This window comes from Panthera pardus, unplaced genomic scaffold (genome assembly GCF_024362965.1).
Source record: "Panthera pardus isolate Hobbes unplaced genomic scaffold, ASM2436296v1 HiC_scaffold_18, whole genome shotgun sequence".
Lineage (NCBI taxonomy): Eukaryota > Metazoa > Chordata > Mammalia > Carnivora > Felidae > Panthera > Panthera pardus.
Window position 1 is genome coordinate 5,227,735 of NW_026526743.1, and position 22,446 is coordinate 5,250,180.

The 22,446-nt window shown below is 47.5% G+C and overlaps 2 protein-coding genes across 4 annotated transcripts; one reads left to right on the forward strand and one right to left on the reverse strand.

Annotated features, from left to right (window-relative positions):
• The first annotated feature begins 22 nt into the window (after positions 1-22).
• LOC109252974 (sialic acid-binding Ig-like lectin 8) lies at positions 23-10,866 on the forward strand. 2 transcript variants are annotated; one of them, XM_053905679.1, is made up of 7 exons: positions 23-840; positions 1,024-1,302; positions 1,528-1,575; positions 2,421-2,669; positions 3,497-3,593; positions 4,154-4,237; positions 9,661-9,778. In XM_053905679.1, exons 1-7 carry the CDS (start codon positions 399-401, stop codon positions 9,668-9,670), a joined length of 1,209 nt encoding a protein of 402 aa, XP_053761654.1. In that variant the 5' UTR covers positions 23-398; the 3' UTR covers positions 9,671-9,778. The 2 variants fall into 2 exon arrangements, with proteins under 2 accessions (XP_053761654.1, XP_019281033.2); XM_019425488.2 differs by having other exon boundaries at positions 24-840; positions 4,154-4,250; positions 9,661-10,866.
• CEACAM18 (CEA cell adhesion molecule 18) lies at positions 7,435-20,703 on the reverse strand. 2 transcript variants are annotated; one of them, XM_019425489.2, is made up of 6 exons: positions 20,537-20,703; positions 18,208-18,564; positions 16,782-17,054; positions 14,765-15,046; positions 13,342-13,477; positions 7,435-8,836 (listed from the first exon to the last, which is right to left on the reverse strand). In XM_019425489.2, exons 1-6 carry the CDS (start codon positions 20,586-20,588, stop codon positions 8,818-8,820), a joined length of 1,119 nt encoding a protein of 372 aa, XP_019281034.2. In that variant the 5' UTR covers positions 20,589-20,703; the 3' UTR covers positions 7,435-8,817. The 2 variants fall into 2 exon arrangements, with proteins under 2 accessions (XP_019281034.2, XP_053761656.1); XM_053905681.1 differs by lacking the exon at positions 18,208-18,564.
• Positions 20,704-22,446: the final 1,743 nt, after the last annotated feature.

Consider the following 22,446-nt stretch of genomic DNA (forward strand, 5'->3'; position numbering starts at 1 on the left):
TGTACAGCCTGTGATTCAGGTGGTCTGGCCCAAAGGAAGGAACCCTTTTTCACTTTGCAAAAAAATGACCCCAGAAGGGGAGGGGCATTGGCAGGAAGGCAGGAGATGGGGCTGGAGCCCTGCACAGGGTGTGAATTTGGGCGAGGCTCTCACCCTCTCTGGCCTCTAGGCCCAGGGTCCCCAGCAGTGGAGATGCGGTGGTGGATGGCTGATTCCCAAGGGCTGTCCCGGCCCTGACAGCGTCTGCGTGCGAGGTTCCTTCTCTGACGAGGGCCACTGTTCTGACATCACTGTCACCTTCCTGTCGGGGCCTCCTCTCAGTCTTGCAGCTCTTAGCTTCTGAGAGACAGACCCGGAGAAACAGGCTCCCCGGGGACCCGGCACCTCCAAGCCCAGACATGCTTCTGCTGCTGTTGGCCCTGCTCTGGGGGAGAGAGGGGGCCGAGGGCCAGAGGGGGGCCGGGAGGGGGCCACAGGGGGATTACTGGCTGCAAGTGCAGGACGCAAAGGGGCAGGAGGGCCTGTGTGTGCGAGTGTCCTGCAGATGCTTCTATCCCCGGGAAGGCTGGTCTGAGTCTACCCCAGCTCTCGGCTACTGGTTCCGGAAAGTGGCCGGTGTACAACAGGATGTTCTAGTGGCCACAAACAACCCAGATGGAAAAGTGTGGCAGGAGTCCCAGGGCCGATTCCGCCTCCTCGGAAACCCCCAGGACTACGACTGCTCCCTGGACATCAGAGATGTACGGAGAGGGGACTCGGGGACATACGTCTTTAGGGTGGAGAGAGGGCCTTCTGTGAGATATACTTACACACGTGACCAGCTCTCCGTGCGTGTGACAGGTAAGGAGCAGATTGTGGGAGAAGCCACAGGGGAAGGTTGGGGGTCCCAGGACAACCCGGGAGGGGCTGGGGGTAATGCATGTTGGGGCTCAGAGGCAGGGGCTGGACCAAAGCTTGAGGCTTCTCTCAAGGCTGCACCTCGGACCCTCCTCCTGATCCCCGTGTCTCCCCATCTCCCCCCAGCCCTGACCCAGACACCTGACATCCTTATCTCGGGGACCCTGGAGTCTGGACACCCCAGTAACCTGACCTGCTCTGTGCCCTGGGCCTGTGCGTGGGGCACGCCCCCCATCTTCTCCTGGACATCAGCAGCCCTCACTGCCCTGGGCCCCAAGACCCACCTCTCCTCTGTGCTCACCCTCACCCCACGGCTGCAAGACCATGGCACCGACCTCACCTGTCAGGTGACCTTGCCTGGGACCGGAGTGACCACAATGAGGACCATTCACCTCAACGTGTCCTGTGAGAACTGGGCCAGGGCCACCCGGATCCCTGATGGGGTCCTGAGGGCAGTTGGCTGGGGGGTCAGGGCCTGGGACATTGGGTGTTGGGTCCTGGCATGTGGGCTGGGAGGGGGTCAGGAGGATCTCCACCCTCTTCCCATTTATGCAGCTCTCGTGGGGACTGAGGGCCAATGTCCACCAGCCCTCTCCATTGATGCCAATCTGCCATGTCTTTCTGTCCCAGATTCTCCGTGGAACTTGACCGTCGCTGTCTTCCAAGAAAACGGCACAGGTAGGATAGGGGCTCCTCCTAGGGTGCAGGGAGCAAGGGCAGGGCCGGGTCCCTCTTGTGGGTCCCCCAGGGGCCCTCCCCCTCCCCGGCCCCCATGGCCCTGTGAGCAGCTGTCCCCTTCGCCCCCTCCCTCCCCCACTTCTGCCCTCCCCCCTGTTATCAGGAGAGCAAGAACAGGGCGACACTCACCCGGCAGAACTGCCCCTTATCATGCACCTCCGGACGCCCTCACCTTTTATTTTCCTACCAACCGTTTATCTGAGTACTTTTGAACAGCTAATCTATTCACACGGACACGTATTCATAACGCACAGCAAAGTCGGCCTCAGATGTCCAGTTCCCTCCCGGAAAGTGTCTCGTGTCCAGAGGCTGCTCTGAGCCTCAGTGTGTTTGCTAAGGATCTAAGGGGCCCTTTGCTGTCAGTAGCACAGACGGTCCTCCTTCTGCTCTGTGACTGCGCAGTATTCCTTCACGTGGATGGGTTCTGCTTCTGCGTGCGTCTTCCACTAATGGAAAATCATGGCGTTCATTTTACTGTATTAACCAAAATGCTATGATGAGTAAGTAACCTTGTGTCACCTTTCACAGCAAAGTGTATGTATGTCTGTGGGGTAAGTTCCTAAAAGCAAAATGTAGCTTTTATGTTCTTTCCAAGTTGAGAAATGCGGCCAAGTTGTCCTGCATGGAGGGTGGACAAGTGCACATTCCCACCATCAAGGGGAGAAAGTGTGCCTTTTCCTGCACTTCAATTGACCTCTGTTCCCCGTCCCCTCATCTGGTCTCTTTTCATATCCTTCTGCTTTCTCTCTTTTTGTCTCTCTGACTCTCAGTCTCTTTTTCTCCAGCACCCACAGCCCTGGAGAATGGCTCATCTCTTTCAGTCCTGGAGAACCAGTCCTTGCGCCTGGTCTGTGTCGTCAACAGCAACCCCCCTGCCAGGCTAAGCTGGGCCCAGGGGCACCTGACCCTGTGTAGCCCGAACCCGGGGGTGCTGGAGCTGCCTCGGGTACAGGAGAGAGATGAAGGGGAATATACGTGCCGAGCTCAGAACGCGGTGGGCTCCCAGCACGTCTCCCTGAGCCTCTTGCTGCAGAGTGAGTGCATCTGTGGGGGTGGCTGGAGAAGAACAACAGCACCTGCCCCCCCCCCCACCCCCGGGGCTCCCCAGCCGCGCCCCCTGGCCCTTAAAGGGGATGTCAGCTCTGGTCTGTGCTCCCCTGGATTTTCCCTGCTACCTCCAGTATCACTGTCCTCTTCCAGCCAGACCCCAGCTGTAGGGTGGGGTGAAGGCTGAGAGGGGAAGCCAGGGGAAAGGGGTGGGTCTTGGAGGAGAGGGGCTGGGGCCTGCACAGGTGTGTCTGAGAACACAAGATCCTTGATTTGTGGGGCAGGGAGGAGGCCACCATGTGCCCAAACTTTAAGAAGAAGCCAGGGTGCCTGCGTGGCTCAGTCAGTTAAGTGTCTGACTTGGGCTCAGGTCATAATCTCATGGTCCCTGGGTTTGAGCCCTGTGTCAGACTCTGTGCTGACAGCTCAGAGCCTGGAGCCCACTTCGAACTCTGCGTCTCCCTCTCTCTTTGCCCCTCCCCCCCTCAAAAATAAACATTAGTTTTTTTTAATTTAAGGAGAAGCCAAAAAACCTCAGTAATAGAAGTAAGACTGCAACGCAGTCTTTTTTAAAAAATATACATGAACATAAAATAAATATCTCAATGAACAAAGTAACTGCATTTTAAATAAAGACAGGCTGCAATCCAGCCCCTGTATGCCTCACTCACCTGGCCCTAATCCCCTCCCCCAGCCCCAAGTTCCTGTGTTTTGAGGCTGGCAGGGGGGCTGGAAAAATCTAGGGTCCCACAGGGAGTGGGAGAAAATACCAAGTCCTTGGAGAGGAATCACCAATAATTCAATCTGTGTGCAGGAAAAGCGTGGCCTTTATCAGAAAGGCTGCTGGGGGCAGTCGGGGGAGCAGGTGCAACGGCTCTGATCTTCCTGGTTCTCTGCATCATCATCATCCTGTGAGCATTGACCCTGGGGAGGGAGGGATAGCCCTGGGTGGGAAGGGCAGGCGAGCACAGGATGGAGGGACCTGGGTGGGTGAAGAATCTGAAGCAAGGGCAGGAAGGAGGTCGATGGCACCTGGGTGAGTCTGTCATGGAACTCTTGGGGCACCTGGGTGGCTCAGCTGGTTAAGCATCCGACTTCAGCTTAGGTCACGATCTCATGGTCCGTGGGTTTGAGCCCCGTGTCGGGCTCTGTGCTGACAGCTGGGAGCCTGGAGCCTGCTTCAGATTCTGTGTCTCCCTCTCTCTCTGCTCCTCCCCTGCTCACACTCTGTCTCTCTCTCAAAAATAAATAAAGATTAAGAAAAAAATTAAAAAAAAAAAAAAGAGCTCTGTCCCCATTGTCCAGGATAGGAAGGCCTGCATTCTCAACACTAGGGTCTCTAGAATGGGATCACCACTCTCCCACCTCCATCACCCTTCCAGCCCCTTAAGAGAGAATGGAGGAACGGGTCAGTCTGCCCACAGCATGCTGAGCTGGCCAGACTGAAAGGCTTTCTGGTCTCTTCTTTCAGAGTGAGATCCCACAGGAAGAAAGTGACAAAGCCTTCAGTGGGCACCGAGAATACAGGCATGGAGAGTGCAAACGTTGTCACGAGGTCAGTGTCTCAGGTGAGTGACCTGGGCATCTTGCCATCAAGCATCCTGCCTGGATACCTATCCCAGGATGGCATTTAGAATTGCTCTACTGAGCATGGCCAAAGTTCCTCTCCTTATCTCCTCCTCCTCCTCCTTGGGGATTCCCCATCTTTGGGACAGCACAACCACTCCCTCCTCTTTCTTTCCTGTCAGGCATGCAGGAGTCACCTTCTGTCTCTCCTCCTTGTCTTTCCTACAGCCCCAAATTCACCACATCTTGTCCATTTTTCCTCTTAAGGACAGCTAGCTTCGCCCCCTCTCTCTATCTTGACCCCCATTATTGCCAAGGATTCAGAATCTTTTTCCTGGACCTCCTCATCTCCTTGCCTCTCACCTTCCTTGTCCTACACCAAGCAGTCATCTAAAAGCCACCATTATCGGGGCGCCTGGGTGGCTCGGTCGGTTGAGTGTCCGACTTCGGCTCAGGTCATGATCTCACAGTCCGTGAGTTCGAGCCCCGCGTCGGGCTCTGTGCTGACCGCTCAGAGCCTGGAGCCTGTTTCAGATTCTGTGTCTCCCTCTCTCTGTGACCCTCCCCCGTTCATGCTCTGTCTCTCTCTGTCTCAAAAATAAATAAAAACGTTAAAAAAAAATAAAATAAAAGCCACCATTATCCAGTTACTCTGCATTTAAACACCTGTTTGCCCCCATTGTCTAAAGCAGAGGCTGGCAACTTTTTCTATCAAGGGCCAGATAGATACTTTTGGCTTTGCACACTTTACAGTGTGTTGTAACCACGCATCTCTGCTGTTGCAGAGTGAAAACAGCCATAAACCATATGCAAATGAATGAGCACAGCTGCGTTCCAATAAAACTTTATTTACGAACACAGGCAGTGGGCCATATTTGATTCATGGGCCATAGTTTGCGGACCCCTGACCTAGAGAATAAAGTCCAAACTCCTCAGGAGCCCAAACTCCTGCAGCCCTGCATATCCTGGCCTCTCGAGCACCTACCTCTCCAGAAGAACTAGGGTTAGGGTGAAGTGAAGAAGGCCCTTGCCCCAGATGCAAAACTTAAGGAGGTGCTCCAAAATCTCCGTAATCCAGATAAATAATGTTTTCATGTACTATTTTTAAAAAAACAAAATTAAGGCAAAACATCCATGGTGAGTAAAATATTAAAAAATCTAAACAATGACAGGATCACTAGACTGAAGTTAGTTAGAAATTATTTAAGGGGCACCTAGGTGGCTCCGTCGGTTGAGCATCTAACTCTCGATTGTGCCTCAGGTCGTGATCTCACAGTTCGTGAGATTGAGCCCCGTGTTGGACTCTGCACTGATGGCATGGAGCCTGCTTGGGATTCTCTCTTTCTCCCTCTGCCCCTCTCCCCTGCCCATGCACTCTCTCTCTCCAAAAGAAAAATTAAAAAATTATCTAAGATCATAACTGAACCCAGAGAAATTCTCAAACATGGCAGTATTCTCAATTGAAAATGAAAGGAGCAGAGAGGTTGATTTTGAAAATGTCCTCTCTGCGTTTGCTTCCAGTAAAACCAGGAAAGCAAAATTATCATAAATTCTGGTTCGGGTATAAATAAAATATTTAAACTGAAAGTAATGTTTTAGTACATGCATTCTTCAAGTTTGCAATAATATTTTAATTATTTTAATGTGGGTGAAAAACTGTTAGAAACACAAAAACATTATATATATATATATATATATATATATATATATATATATATGCACATGTATTTTCTTCTGCCTTAGGCTCTAGTTGGCTCAGAAAGTCACTCTTACTTTCCACTCCATCCACACTGGACTCCTCTGAACAAGGGTATTTGTGCCTCTGGTGTTTACAGGGACTGTTATTCTCTCCTCAAATGCTCTTCCTTCCCATTTCCACTTCTTCATTCCTGTTCAGCCTTCATGCTCTGATGTAAATGTCATGCTTTTCATTCATTTGTATTCAGACTGGAAGTCTTTGGAGGGTTTTGAGCAGAGTACCATGTATCTTTTATTTACTAATTCATTTGGGAAATGCTATTGAGCCCCTCCCAAGTGACAGGGGAGGGGTTGCAGGTGCTGGGGATTCATCTCTGAAAAAAAAAATTGTTCATCTGGGGCTCCGTGAAGTATTAGTCTAGACAGAGGGATACAACCAAACCAAATAAACAACCAATCAAACAACAAATAAGTGACTACAATGTGAAAGGCAGACGTGTACTTGGGGGAAAGTGAAGGGCACAGAGACCAGGGGTGCTGGGGAGATGGCTTGTGTTTTTTCTGTTCTTTATTTTTTTGTGGTAACTTTACCATCTTAGCCATTTTTAAGTGAATAGTTGTGCAACAGATTTCTAGAACATTTTCGTCTTGCAAAACAAACTCTGTATGTGTCCATCGGACAGCGAGTACCCACTTCCCCTGACACTCCTGCCCCTTGAAACCCACCATTCTGCTTTCTGCTTCTGTAGGTTTGATGGCTTTCGTAGATACATCACAGACGTGGAATCACGCAGTTTTTGTATTTTTGTGACTGGCTTATTTCACTTAGCATAATGTGCTCAAGGTTTATCCATGTTGTAGCCTGTAACAGGATGTCCTTCTTTCCAAGGGCTGAATAATATCCTGTTGTATATAATAATGTATATAGCACATTTTCTTTATCCATTCTTCTGCAGATGGATGCTAAGTTTGTGAATAATGCTGCAATATACATGGGCATGCAAATATCTTTTTGAGATCCTGCTTTCAATTTGGGGGGATAAACACTCACAAGTGGAATTGCTGGGTCATGGGAGTTTCCATTTTAAATTTTGAGAAACTGCCATACTGTCTTCCACAGTGGCTGCATCATTTTACTTTCCCACCGACAGTGCACAAGGGCTCATTTTTTCCATATCCTTGCCAACACTTGCTATTTTTTATTTTTCATTTTTTTTTTTGCTTGTTATAGTGGGCATCATCTCACTCCTCATGGATGTGAGATGATAGCTCACTGTACTTTTGATCTGCATCTCTCTAATGATTAGCAGTGGTGAGTGTCTTTGTATAGGCTTGTTAGCCATTGTATATCTTCTTTGGAGAAATGTCTAATTCAAGGTGTGTTTTTTTTTTTTTTACCCATTTAAAAAACTGAATTATTTGGGGTTTTTTATTATTGAATTGTAGGAGTTATTTATATATCCTGGATATTATCCTGGGTAATCACATATATGATTTGCAAATATTCTCTCCCATTCCATAGGTTTGGCCTGTGGTTTGTGTTAGCGATGATTAAGCAAAGACATGAAGGAGGTTCAAGAGTTTGCAATCTATTGTGATCAAAGAGCATGCTGGGCAGAAGAAACAGCAGGTGCAAATGCTCAGAAATGGGAGGCAGACCAGTGAATGGAGGACCAGCAGGAAGTCTGTGTAATTAGACAGAGAGAGGCAAGTGCCAAGAAATGGGACATGAGTTTGAAGAAGTCAGGGTGTTTGTAAATCATGTCTGCACACATAGTCCACTGTGGGCGTCTGGAGACTTTGAAGCAGAAGAAGGGCACAATCCAGCTTTCATGTTCACAGATCCCTCTGGCCACTAAGTGCAAAAGAGACTGTATGTGGCAGGGAAGTTAAAAAGGAGGCTAGAGGAACATTTCCGGCTGGAAATGATGGTGGCTGGAACCAAGATGTCATGAGGGTGGGGCTTGATTGCATTCCGGATGAAGTCTGAGGTTAAGGCTAAATGGAGTTTGCTAATGGATTGAGGGTGGGATATGAGTGACAGAAGGGGGTCCGGGATGACTCCTAGATGTTTCCTGTGGGCAGCCAGAAGAACAGAGGCACCAATCATCGTGCTTGAGAAGGTTGTAGGAGGAAGAGATTTGGGGGAGTAAAGGAGAAGTTCCGTTTGAATATGTTCTGTGTGAGTTTTGGACAAGGGAACGGGGATTTCAAGTACACCACTGGATCAAAGTCTACGGTTCAAGGGAGAGAATGGGCTGGAGGTATCCGGGGTCCCTCTAATACTTAGTGGTCAGGGAAATGCAAAGCAAGCAGCAAAGAGACTGCTGATGGACACCTTGCAGTCCAGAAAAGAAGCGCTTTTGTTTAGGGAAGACAAGCAGTTGGATGACCTTTCTGTTGTTGCAAAGTCCAGAAAGGCGGGGACTGAAAGGGGCCCATGTGGCTTTCACGAAGCAGAGGCCTTGGTAACAATGGTGTCAGGAAGTGGTTGTGTGTGTGTGTGTGTGTGTGTGTGTGTAACTCTTACTCTGAACAATCAACAAAAACAGGAATCGTTCCGTTGAAGTGTTCTCTCATCAAGGGCGGGGAGCAGCAGAGCATCAAGGGCGGGGACAGCATGCTGCTGTCATGAACCAGCACACATTTAGTGGCTTCCAACAGCATACATTTATCATCTTACAGTTCCAGAGGTCACAAATCCAAGTCCACAAGTTTTCACTGGGTTAAAACCAAGGCGTTGGCAGGCAGGACCGAGTTCCTTCTGGAGGCTCCAGGGGAGAAAGGCATTTTCTTGCTTTTTCCAGGAGCATCTGTATCCCTTCGTTCGTGACCCAGGTCTCTGTCTTCAAGGCCATGAGTATAACATCTTCAAGTCCCTCTCTGCCTCCTTTTAATTGTAAAGATAAAGACCCCTGTGATTACATTGGTTACACCCCAATAATCCAGGGCAAACTCCCCATCTCAATATCCCTAATCTAACTTCATCCTTAAAATCCCTTTTTCCATGTAAGGTAACACATTCATAGGTCCTAGGGGATTAGGGTGTGGGCATCTTTGGGGGGTTATTTTTCTGCCTGTGTCGTAGGGACATAATTTCTTTGACTGATTGTCTGTCCACGAAACTGTGAGCTCCCTAAGGACAGGTGCTGCGCTCAAATTGAGGCTTTGTAATTCTCTCTCTCTCTTACCCAGTTCCTGTCCATTATATCATAATTCACCATTAGATACTTACTTGTTTAACTTGCTTCTTGCCTCCTCCCTCGATTAAAGAGTCAGCTGCAAGAGGTCAGTGCCTACATCTCTTGTACTCATTACAGTATATGCAGCACCCAGCTCAGGGCCTCTTACACAGGGGGCCTCAGTAGGACACCAGGCTTTGGGGTCAGAAAGGACTTGGGCTGGATCCTGGTTTCACCGGGGACTTTGAGCACGCTGTTTTCTTGGTTCACCCTCAGTTTTCGTATCGATAAAATGAGGACAATAATAATATCTTCCTTATGGGGTTGTTGTGGCAAATTAATGAGATTCACAAGCATCAAATAAAGTGCTATGTATTAAATATTTGAGGAAAGTATGAATGGAGGGAATTCCACAAAAATGTATGTGAGATGAATGGATGAAGGAATTTATGGACTTCTCTCCTGGGTATTCTCTGCCTCACTCTATCCCCCACTGTTTGGTTCTGACTCCCTTTTCTCTTCCTTCACGCAGGGTCTCCTGATTGAAGCCTGGGCAGGCAGCCTTCCCCCAGATGCCGCCACCCCCTCCTTACGGGAGGAAGAAGAGCTCCATTACGCAACACTCAACTTTCACCAGACAGAGACTTGCTGCCCACAGGAACAGGTGGCCCCTAGTATTGAGTACTCAGAGATCAGGACTCACAAATGAGAGACTGCTGAGACCCCGCCCTGGCTTGAGAGATCTTGGCCCCTGAAGGGCAAAGAAAAAGTCAGGGGCCAATTCCTGTAGACTTAGAAGCCTTCCAGGTGATGAGCTGTGAGTACGACAGAAAGAACACAAGCTTTGTAAACAGAGTATTTCAAGTGCAAAGTCATATGTTGTGTCTTTACCAAGTAAGCGACAGACCAATCCCTGCCTTTCTGTGCCTCAGTTTCCTACTCTGTGAAATAGGGATGAGAAGCCTACCTGTAAGCTCATGGTGAGAAATTTATATAGAAATGCAAGGGACCTAGAATAGCAAAACAATCTAGTGAAGGAAGAACACGGTTGGAGAAATCAGACTTTACTATAAAGCTAGAGTAATCAAGACACTGTGGTGTAGAACGAAATCAAGTCCGTAAACAGAGTGTGTGTATATGGTCAGTTGAACAGCACCAAGTCAGTTCAGTTGGGAGAGGAGGGACTTTTCAACAAGTAGTGGGAGAACAAGTAGGTCAAGGTTTAGAAACAATGAAACTTGACCCCTTTTTCACATCACATGCAAAAAATTAGTCTGAAATGAATCGTAAACCTAAAAGTAAAAGTGAAAACTATAAATATTTTATTATTGTGCTGCCCAATATGGTAACCACTAGCCGCACATGGCCCTGAAGAGGTGCTACACTTAGTATGCAAAAAAAAAAAAAAAGATAAAAGATCCCATTAACAATTTTTCATATTGATTACCTGTTGGAATGATAATACTTTGGATATACTGGTTCTTTCAGACTATTATTAAAAGTAATTTCATTTGTATTTCTCTGATGATGAGTGATGTTGAGCATTTTTTCATGGCAGTTTCTTTTTAGTTTTTTTTATTATAGCTACTAGAATTTTGAAATTACGTGTTTGCTTTGCATTATATTTCTATTGGACAGCACTGCTCCAGAAGAAAATTTAGGAGTATATTTATGCATGTGCATAGATTTCTTATAGGGCATCCAAAATAGTAAGCATTATGTGTGTGTGTGTGTGTGTGTGTGTGTGTATAATAGTAAGCATTATATATATGCTAATAGTAAGTAAGTAATATATATAAATATATATATATAATAGTAAGTAATAGTAAGTAGTAAGTAATAGTAAGTAATATATATACATAATAGTAAGCATTATGTGTGTGTGTGTATATATATATATATATATATATATATATAAAATAGTAAGCATTATATATGCTAATAGTAATAGTAAGTAAGTAATATATATACATAATAGTAAGTAATAGTAAGTAGTAATAGTAAGTAAGTAATATATATACATAATAGTAAGTAATAGTAAGTAGTAATAGTAAGTAAGTAATATATATACATAATAGTAAGCATATATATATGTAAATATATACATAATGCTTACTATTTTGAATGTCCTATAAGAAATCTATGCATATGCATAAATATTCTCCTAGATTTTCTTCTGCAGCAATGCTGTCCGACAGAAATATAATATATATATTATTAAACACTTCTGTTCATCAAAAGGCATGATTAAGAAAATGAAAAGACAAGCCATAAACTGGGAGAAAAAAATATATATATATATATCTCTGAAAAGGGGCTTGAACCTAGCATATATAAAGAATTATTACCAGTTAATAACACAATAACCTAACTGTTAAAATGGGGGAAAAGACACAACCATATATTTCACAAGAGATCCAAATGGCCAGCAAGTACAGGAAAGCTGGTCAACCCTACTGCACATCAGGGAGACGAAAATTCATCACAATTAGATGCCCTATCACATCGGCTAGAATGGCTAAAATCAAAAAGCCTGAGCACAGGGGCGCCTGGGTGGCTCCGTCGGTTAAGCGTCCGACTTCGGCTCAGGTCATGATCTCGCGGTCCGTGAGTTCGAGCCCTGCGTCGGGCTCTGTGCTGACCGCTCAGAGCCTGGAGCCTGTTTCGGATTCTGTGTCTCCCTCTCTCTGACCCTCCCCCGTTGATGCTCTCTGTCTCTCTCTGTCTCAAAAATAAATAAACGTTAAAAAAATATTAAAAAAAAAAAAAAAAGCGTGAGCACAGATATCCCTATGGGGTCAATGTCAGTATTACACCCATTTTACACACGGCAAACTAAAGCACAAATGGGCTGTCACACTGATGGTCGATAACTGCAAGCTTCGTGATACAGAGACCACGTAATGATCGCAGAGAGGTTCCATATCGAAAAAGTAAATGATTTGAAAAAAGAATGTGTCTTCTAAAATCGTCATCATCACCTCGGTCGATACCACCACAGTCATCTTCACTGTGGTCACGGCCACCACTGCCACCATCATTACCATCAAACCCATTGTCACCACGGCATTAACATCACCATCATCTCCATCATGCCTCAGTGGTTCTCAATCAAGATAATTTTGCTCTCCTTGAGACCTTTTCTTTTCTTTTTTAAAGGTTTTTCTTTTCTCTCTTTTTTTTTTATTTAAAAAATTTTTTTTAATGTTTATTCATTTCAGAGACAGAGAGAGACAGAGCATGAATGGGGGAAGGTCAGAGAGAGAGGGAGACACAGAATCTGAAACAGGCTCCAGGCTCTGAGCTGTCAGCACAGAGCCCGATGCGGGGCTCGAACTCACGGACCGCGAGATCATGACCTGAGCCGAAGTCGGTCACCCAACCGACTGAGCCACCCAGGCACCTCCTTGGGACCTTTCTAATGCCTAGAGTCATTTTTGGTTGTCTACACTTAGAGTGGTGGAGGTAATTGCTACAGATACCAAGTGGGTAGAGGCCAGCGATGTTGCTCAACATGGTACAGTGTGCAGGATAGCCATATACCCCATCCCCACCTGAAATAATTATCTGGCTCCAAATATTGATAGTGCTGAGGTTGACAAATTCTGGTCTACTCTATACTGAGAATGCTGCTGACTGCTTCATCCTCCCAGGTAAGTTCTAGCCCCCGCATTACCCTTCAGGGCAGGCGTTCCCCTTCACATGCTCCAGGTGGGCTAAGAGGACCTGAGGGGAATGTGATCTACTCATGGCCACCCAGCAGGCTAGAGGCAGAGCTGGGATTTGAACCCAGATCAGAACCTTCCCTCTGCCCAGTCTCCTCCTCTGCATAGTTGACTGTTTCCCCAGCTTCACTTGCTAACTAGTGACTACCATGTACCAGGCTCATGCTGGATGCTCGGCACCCACCCCGCTCGTTCTCACAGCTGCCCCTCTAGGTGGGCCTCCATATCGACATCGTAAACACAAAGGAAATGGGCTGAAGTCATTGGGTGAAACCCCATTGGTCTTTGGAGGCATGACCACCTCTACGCTCTCCCTCTTTGCTACTGGCTTCTGGTCCTCGACCTCTCTGTCTGCCCCAGATGATTTTTGACAACCAGTTCCTGGCCTGTCCCTTCTCCCTTCTGGCTCTGCCTCTCACTCTTAGGGCAGTGCTCTTGAGACCCAGCCCCCAGCCAGCACCCCACCCTTGACCCAGGGCAACAGGCACCTGGTGGAGAGATGGCTGATCAACATATAGATCAGGATTCCGCAGAGACAGACGCTGCTAAGGACTGTTATCACGATGAGCCACACCACTTTGGCTCCTGAGACGTAGAAGCCTCTGTTCACAACATGACTGTGGTCTGGAGAAGAGGATACATGGGGGTTAGGAACACCATCACTCAACACCTTGCTCACTCACACATTCATTCTTCAGAAATTTATCAACATTTGTTGTGTACAAGGCACTGTTCTAGGTGCTAGGGATTCACCAGTGCACAACAACAACAACAAAAACCCTTCCTGCCCTCATGGGGCTAACATTCCAGCTGGCAAGTGGACAGTTGACAATTAAGCAAAGAGATGTCTAATATCATCGCAGGTGCCAGGAAGTGCTGTGGAAAAGAATAAACCCGCTCAAGGTGGTAGAGAGTGACAGGGTCAGAGGTGCTGGTTACACAGGGTCATTAACTCATTGCACAGATAGTCACTGAACACCAACTACGTGCCAGGCACCATGTTAAGCAATGGAGGCAAATGGTGAGCAAAGAGTTCTCCCAGGCTCTGTCCTCCTAAAGCTCACGGTCCAGCGGAGTAGAAAGCTATGAATCAGTGCATAATTGTGCACGTTTGTCAGTCATGTCTGGTGCATAGCAGGTGATTAGTAAATAGTGTGGAGAGACCAGAATAAATATCTCCAGCTCACATTGAGTTGTGCTTGTGGCTCGCTCTCTGGGATGAGCCAGACTGATTGCTGCTCGTGCACTGTCTGATTTAGTTCTGCCAGAATTCTGCCAGAAGCCCTGTCATACAGGGACCTTTATTATCTTGACACTACAGATGGGGACGCTGAGGCTCAGAGAGGTGCTCTTCCCATTTACAGATTGATTCCCAAGCCAAGTTCCAGACACCGCGTCCACAACAGATCTCTGTTTCGCTTACACCACCACCGCTCCCCCACCCCGCCTCCTTTCAAGGCAGTCCAACAAAACAGGGCACAGGCTGTAAGGTCAGACTGCCAGAATTTGAACTCTGCCTCCTCTGCTGATTGGAGCTGGAACCTTGAATAAAGCACTTAAACTTCCCATAGCTCAGTTTTCTCACCTGTACAATGGAGGTGGTGTTAAAAACAGTCACTTGCTCTGAAGGGAGACTGTGAGGGTCACATAGCTAGTAGGGTGCTCAGTAAATGTTGGCTGGCCATATCTCCCTGGAGCTCACCCTTGCTCTGATCTGAGGTCCCTGAGGGCTTCAGACAGGGGGTAGCTTCAGACTTAGAACTCAGAGGATGGGGGTTTTACCCAACCGTCGTGGGCATGGCATTGTAAGGTGGAGACGGCATTTCTGATGACGGGCACTACGGAGGCAAAAGCATGGACGTGGGAGTTATTTGTGGGGCATGAGCCCCAGAGGGGGGCTGCTGTACTCACCCGATCTATGCACCTGGATCTGAAATTCCCTGTACATGGCCAGCTGAGTCATGGGGTTCTCCACGATGCATCTGTATCTGCCCATCTGCTCCCAGGCCAGACTTGGGAGGATGATTTTTGCCCCTGAGAGGCTCAGGAGGGAGCCGTTGTGGGTCCAGTGGTACTTGGGACTGGGTCGGGAAGTGGCTTTACACTCCATGTGTACTTGGGAGCCGATCTCAGCAGACAAGATGCCATTTAAGATGCTGTGACTGGTTCTCAGCTGCACGTTGTCTGGCCCATCTGCAGAGACAAGGCAAAAGTCTCAGAACCGTGTTTCTGACCCCTCGGGATCCTGTCTCTTTCCCTCAACCCGCATGCAGCCCCCCCTCCCCCGCCGACCAGCAGGTGCCCCCACTCTGCACCCCAAACATCCCCTAGAGCCAACACATGCAAGGTGGCTGTGCCAAAAACAACTATAATTATAATGTTTTCCGTTACCTGCACCTACTATGAGCCAGCCCTGTGATTGCCCTTCACATCATAGTAAAACAGGGATAGACTAGAAACCGTACAACAGGCCCCCTCCCCTGCAAGCCAGACTCTTTTACAGGCTGACACATTGGCTTCATTCCCATAACAACCCTTGTGATCAATTTTACAGATGAAAAGAGAGGACTAGGGATTCCGTAGTCCCCTACTGACCCACGAAGGGACAAAGCCAATTCCCCCTATGGCCCGGGAGGAATCTCCCCGAGCAGCTACAGGCCAAGGGTCCTGGCTCTTGGTTGCAAGCCTCTGACCAGTAAGCCATGTACAGAGGTCAGAAGCTATCTGTTCTGTGACCACTTTCTTCACATGATTGCCACAGCATGCTTGTTAGGAAATCTGACAGACTCCACGTGGTTCCGGAGTTAGATGTGAAAACTGTTCAAGATTTGTGCTTTTTCACAGTTGAGAGATGTGAAAGTTTGGTCAAGGTGAAAGGTCCCAGGCTCATTGTAAGACCCAAGGCTCATTGTATTTATAAGTCAATGTCTTAGGTTTTACCAGACCTGTTTGAGATTTTGGGGAGGTCTGGCTGGGCTGCGTACTTGCCCTGGTGGACGACCAAAGAGGGTCATGCAGAAAAGAGAATGTATGAAATGTGTCATTGAGTTTTAAAATCAAACTGTTTAAGAGAGCAGTTCAATGTGAGTAAAAGGAAAAGTGAAGGCAATTTTGCTAAATTTAGAAAACCGGAATAAAAAGATCATTGGATGTAAAAGGCTCAAGGGAACCTGGGATCTGAAAATTTAATAAACTGAATGTTTTTAACATTTATTTATTTTTGAGAGACAGAGAAAGACAGCGTGAGCAGGGGAGGGACAGAGAGAGAGAGAGACACAGAATCAGAAGCAGGGTCCAGGCTCTGAGCTGTCAGCACAGAGCCCGATGCTGGGCTTGAACTCATGAACTGCGAGATGATGACCGAGCCGAAGTCAGATACTCAACTAACTGAACCACCCAGGCACCCCATTGAATGTCATTTTCAAGAAACTATTAGTTGTGGGGCACCTGGGTGGCTCAGCCTGTTGGGCATCCGACTTCGGCTCAGGTCATGATCTCACAGCTTGTGAGTTTGAGCCCTGCATTGGGCTCTGTGCTGACAGCTTAGAGCCTGGAGCCTGCTTTGGATTCTGTGTCTCCCTCTCTCACTGCCCCTCCTCACTCGTGCTCTGTCTCTCTGTCTCAAAAATAAATAAAACGAAAAAGAAACTATTAGTTGTAATCAGGCCCCTCTTTACAAAAGCCAGATCTGAACAAAGTCATACTATTTCTAATCTGGGGAGTGGGGATTGGGTTCCCATCTTGAATAGCAGGTCCTTCTGTGCAGTGAGGGTGATTCTGAGTCCAAAAAGCTGAGATTCAAACCCAGATCCAGCTGGCTACAGGCTGGCTTATGGTGCTCCCGCTTTTCAGTTCTGTTTCATTGCTACATCTCTGGGAGGCCCTGGGTCTACCCCTGGCATCACTCCTGTGACCCCAGACCACTCACAGTCCACGGAGAGAGAGAGAGGTTCACTTCTCCGAGGAAACTCTGGAATGCTTTCTGTTTCACACTGAAGTGTTTTGTCATAGCGGCTGACCCTGTGGATGATGAGGGTCTTGAGGTCCGGGGAGATTGTCATCCGGTCATTGCTGGATACCTGTGTGTACTCCACATACCAGTTGACATTGGTGGCATTGGTATAGCAAATGGCGGCCACAGGATCCATATATTCTACCACAGAGCTGGCGTTAGCCCAGATGCCCGGCTTATTTTCCAACTCTGGGGGAAGCAGAAAGGAGACATTAAGGGTGGGGTCTGCCCCCCCAAGCTCTGCTTCTCTCCAAGGGGAATTTTAGGTTTGGGGAGAAGCCATAAGTTGTAAGGTGGGAACTGGGGTCTTGGCAGGAGAGCAGCCCTGGAACTGAGAGGGACAGAGAAGTAAGGTGTAGGCATGAGTGGTTGATGTGTGGGCACTAGCCTGAGCCCACTGTCCTATGCACTGTGCCATCCCTGTGGCATCCATTGCAATAATGGTGAGTTCTTGGCATGGGCATGTGACCTAATGGTTGTTTCTGAACTCTGACCCTAAAACCAGAACACCCCCATCTGAGGAGCCATGGGTAGAATTCAGAGTGACAGCTAGCATTTGGACTCTCCATGATAACTTTTCCCATTATCTGAGTCCCATTCACTTGACAAATATTCCATTTAATTTTACAACAGACAATGGTGGATACTAGCCCCATTCTACAGATGAGGAAACTGAGGACACCACAGAGGGAAGACAAAGGCTCAGGGCCATGCAACATATACACAGTCAGAGATAAACACAGGACTTCCTGTCTTCAAATCCACACTCTCCCCTCCAGCCCTGTGGTGCCCCCAGGAACTGTCTGTGGGAGACAGAATTCCAAGATGGCCCCATGATCTCCAGCCTGTATAATCCCCTTTCTTCAGATTTGGCTGAAACCCGTGACTTTCTTCTAACCTAGGTAATAAAGCAAAAGTGATGGGCTGTCAGTCTGAACATTACCTTTTGTTATTTAAGACTCCTGGTTAGCAGACCATGGGGAGAGAATTCGGCTGACCCTGAAGAAGCAAACAGCCATGATGCGAAATGCCAGTGGACAGAGCCATACATGAGAACACAGCCCCGGGTCAACACCTTGTGCGTCTCAGAGCACAGCGCTCGCCTGGACTTCTGACCCACAGGAGAGCATGATAATGAATGGATGCTGTTTGAAGCTGCTGTTTATTACACAGCAGTAGATAACTGACACCCTGACCGTGAAACAGGACCCTTGACGGGAATGAGTGACCCATCTCTGCAGGAGAAGCTAGGCTACCATCTGCCAAGCCTTCCAGTGTCACCTAGGGGTGGAGACACTTGGACACTATGACCTTCAAGGAACCTCACCACCTGCCAACTCACCTTGAATACTGAGGCAGCCTGTTGCTTTCTCGGTCCTGTTGCCAAAGTCCACCCTCGCGGTATAATTCCCTGTGTCATTTAATGCAGACCTCCTGATCACCAGGCTACCTGTCCTGGTCACATTCTCCCGTCCACTGAACATGGGCCCAGACTGCCAGGTTTCGGAGGGAGGTGTGTAGCTGACAATCATATTTTCTGCAGTGTCATTTGTGCCTCGGTGCCAGCTGTATTCTTGAACATCCTGGGGGACATTCTGGAGGACCAGGATGGTCCGAAATCCCTTGATTCCTAAGAGTGATTCTGGGTCTATGGAGATTTGGCTGTAGGCTTGGCGGATCCCACAGGCCAGTAGACTGGCTGAAGAAGACAAACAAAACACACATACATGAGAGAGAGAGAAAGAGAGAGAGAGAGAAGAGAGAGAGAAGAAAGAGAGAGAAAGAGAGAGAGAGAAAGAGAGAGAGAGAAAGAGAGAGAGAGAAGAGAGAGAGGAGAGAGAGAGAAGAGAGAGAGAAGAAAGAGAGAGAAAGAGAGAGAGAGAAAGAGAGAGAGAAAGAAGAGAAAGAGAGAGAAAGACAGGGAGAGGAGAGAGAGAGAGAATGAGAGAGAGAATGAGAGAAAGAGAGAGAGAGGAGAGAGAGAAGAGAGAGACAGAAGAGAGAAAGAGAGAGCAAAAGAGAAAGGAAGAGAGAGAAAGAGAGAGCAAAAGAGAGAGAAGAGAGAGAGAGGAGAGAGAGAGAGGGAAAGAGAGAGAAAGAGAGAAATAGAGAGAGAAGAGAGAGAAAGAGAGAGCAAAAGAGAGAGAAAGAGAGAGAAAGAAAGAAGAGAGAGAGAGAAAGACAGGGAGAGGAGAGAGAGAGAATGAGAGAGAGAGAATGAGAGAGAGAGAGAGAGAGAGAGAATGAGAGAGAGAAAGAGAGAGAGAAGATTGATTTACACTGTCCAGGCAATGATCACCAGGGACGCTGGTGAGCACACCAAGGGTTTCTAACTCCCCAGCCTGTCTCCTCTTTCCCATCCCCTCAGCCCCTTTCTTCCTCACCCTCTTCCAGCCTGGCTTCCTCCTTGGATACTCAGTCTCCAACCCATCCTCAAATGACAATTACGTGGATCTTTATAAAGTCTCAGATGTGACCCTGCTCTCTCCATGCTCAGGTACCTTCCATGACTCCCCAGCACTCTATAGATAAATTTCACACTCAGCATGGTTTATGAGACACTCTTTGAGAGACCTGGTCTGTATGATTCTTCTAGCTTCTTTTCGGATCACACCCACCCTACCCCACTTCCCCCATGAGCCCCCTTATTCAGTCAGTCATTCCTTCATGCATGCATTCATTTATCAGAAGACGCAGTATCTACACTGTGTGCCCCAGACATAGAGAGCTTTCTTGATACACCACATTCTTTCCTGACTTCAGGCTTTCACACCTGCTGTTCCCCATTTCTGGCACACTGATCCCTGCTCCCTCCTCTTCATGTCCGCCCCCCCCCCTTGTCTCTCTACTCACTTCTACTCATCCCTCTGTTCTCAGCTTTGATGTCCCCCCCTTGTCAGTCTGGGTCAGGCAGCCCCTTGGGGCTCCCCCAGCCTCCTGGATCCCCTCATCCCTGTCCCCATCACTCTGGGTCATCAGAATCTGGAGATAGATCTACATCTCACACTGGACTCTGGGCTCCAGGGGGGCTGTCTCAGCCACCGCCACATCGCAGCATCCCTTATCATGAGGCAGAACCCAGTGTATGAGCTCGGGTGATATCTGGGTACATTAAGTCCCCCAAGACTGTCTACACACGTCTTTGACTTAGCATCTAAGTTCAGTGGAGTGCATTCATGTGGGTGGGGATCTGTCATCACCTAAGACACGGAGATCCACTCTCTGTGTACCCTAAACCTTGAATCCATGGAGGGGGCAAAGACACCTGAGACCCCCAGCTTCAGGCCTCCAGGTGAGGACACTGGTGGTGTTTGAGGACAGGACCCAGGGTGGCCAGTGAGGCATGATAGTTGTCCCTGTCAGGGGGGCTCAGAGGGTCCTGGGGGGAAAGAGTGGTTGGGAAGAGGTCCAGCTGGAGAGGTGGGGAAAGGGGTCAGGACAGGTTGGCACACAGAGGAGGTCATTTCTAGCAAGTGCGTGTGGGGGTCCAAGTTCATCACTCCTGGGTACAGATGGGGATGAACACTGTGTGTGTGTGAGAGAGAAAGAGAGACAGAGAGAGTGTCTATGGGCGCGATATGCCCAGGTGTGTGAGCTCATGAAAGTCCTGGTGTCACTCCTGCCCACCTCTCCTCTACCCCTCCCCTGTCCTGTGGGTTCAGCTTTCTTACCTAGGAGAACCAGCTCCCTCCAATGTCTGCATCGGGGTCTGGAAAGGTCCATGGGTTGCTCAGGTTCTCCTGGGCTAGGTGTCTCTCCAGGGATCGGGCCGCCTCCTCTGCCCCTTCACGGACCTGTGTCTCCAGCCCTGGGCTGCTGGTCCCCATCCCCCTCTGCGTCCCAGGATGGACTCTGAACCACAGCACAGGCGGGGCTGGGGAGTTGGATGTTATCTTAATGACTTTATGGTGGCTGTAGCTTATTATTTATCCACCTTAGTTTAAAAAAAATTTTTAATACTATTCTACCCTGGTTACAACAACAACAAAAACACCTTATGCTACTTTTAGGAAAACTGGAAAATACCAAAAAGCACAATAAATAGAAGACATCAGACTTTCTTTTGTAATTTTTTTCAATGTTTATTCACTTTTGAGAGACAGTGAGACACAGAGCATGACTGGGGGAGGTGCAGACAGAGAGGGAGACACAGAATCTGAAGCAGACTCCAGGCTCTGATCTGTCAGCACAGAGCCCGACTGGGCGGGGTGGGGGGGCGAGGCTTGAACTCAAAAACCGCGAGATCATGACCTGAGCCGAAGTCAGATGCTTAACTGACTGAGCTACCCAGGAGCCCCTCTAAATATACCTTTGTAAATATATTCATATTTATGATAAATAAACAGATAATTATTTATCTAAATATACATACAAATATTTATGCAAGCATACATGTTTACATTTGTAAATAAATATAAAGAAAAATATAAGTAAATAAAAAAATCTTTATAAATAAAATACATAACTATTTAGCCTAATTTGATTAATACTATTAAAAAATCACCTGTAAACCACACTCAGATATCACCTCACACCAGTCAGAGTGGCCAAAATGAACAAATCAGGAGACTATAGATGCTGGCGAGGATGTGGAGAAACGGGAACCCTCTTGCACTGTTGGTGGGAATGCAAATTGGTGCAGCCACTCTGGAAAGCAGTGTGGAGGTTCCTCAGAAAATTAAAAATAGACCTACCCTATGACCCAGCAGTAGCACTGCTAGGAATTTACCCAAGGGATGCAGGAGTACTGATGCATAGGGGCACTTGTGCCCCAATGTTTATAGCAGCACTCTCAACAATGGCCAAATGATGGAAAGAGCCTAAATGTCCATCAACTGATGAATGGGTAAAGAAATTGTGGTTTATATGCACAATGGAGTACTACATGGCAATGAGAAAGAACGAAATATGGCCTTTTGTAGCAACGTGGATGGAACTGGAGAGTGTGATGCTAAGTGAAATAAGCCATACAGAGAAAGACAGATACCATATGTTTTCACTCTTATGTGGATCCTGAGAAACTTAACAGAAACCCATGGAAGAGGGGAAGGAAAAAAAAAAAAAAAAGAGGTTAGAGTGGGAGAGAGCCAAAGCATAAGAGACTCTTAAAAACTGAGAACAAACTGAGGGTTGATGGGGGGTGGGAAGGAGGGGAGGGTGGGGGATGGGTATTGAGGAGGGCACCTTTTGGGATGAGCACTGGGTGTTGTATGGAAACCAATTTGACAATAAATTTCATATATTGAAAAAAAAATCACCTGTAATGGTTTGACCACCTGGAGAGATATCCAGCGTTTTTTGTCTGAAACTTTTCAGTTTTGATATGTTACATGTTATATGATATGTCATACATACTCATGCACACATGTATATTTTTACCTAGGTGGTATCACACCATTAAATATTCTTTGTTTGGGCTTCTCCAATGTTAAACCCAACTTTAGTCAGAGACAGGTGAATATACACCTTAGGGTATCTAGTGGTCCATTCAATATCTCTGAAGTCTCCTACTGTTTTCTAAAAACCCATATGAATATTTGCAGCCTACTGCAAAACACATCTGGGTTTGTTTTAATAGGAA

Excerpts from the sequence above, each read along its gene's own strand:
- LOC109252974 (XM_019425488.2), top strand. The coding sequence starts at position 399 with ATGCTTCTGCTGCTGTTGGCCCTGCTCTGGGGGAGAGAGGGGGCCGAG. Across the intron at positions 1,576-2,420 it reads CTTCCAAGAAAACGGCACAG|CACCCACAGCCCTGGAGAAT; the intron begins GTAGGATAGGGG and ends CTTTTTCTCCAG. Across the intron at positions 4,251-9,660 it reads TCACGAGGTCAGTGTCTCAG|GGTCTCCTGATTGAAGCCTG; the intron begins GTGAGTGACCTG and ends TCCTTCACGCAG.
- CEACAM18 (XM_019425489.2), bottom strand. The coding sequence starts at position 20,588 with ATGGACCTTTCCAGACCCCGATGCAGACATTGGAGGGAGCTGGTTCTC. Across the intron at positions 18,565-20,536 it reads GAGGGAGCTGGTTCTCCTAG|CCAGTCTACTGGCCTGTGGG; the intron begins GTAAGAAAGCTG and ends TGTCTTCTTCAG. Across the intron at positions 17,055-18,207 it reads AGGCTGCCTCAGTATTCAAG|AGTTGGAAAATAAGCCGGGC; the intron begins GTGAGTTGGCAG and ends TGCTTCCCCCAG.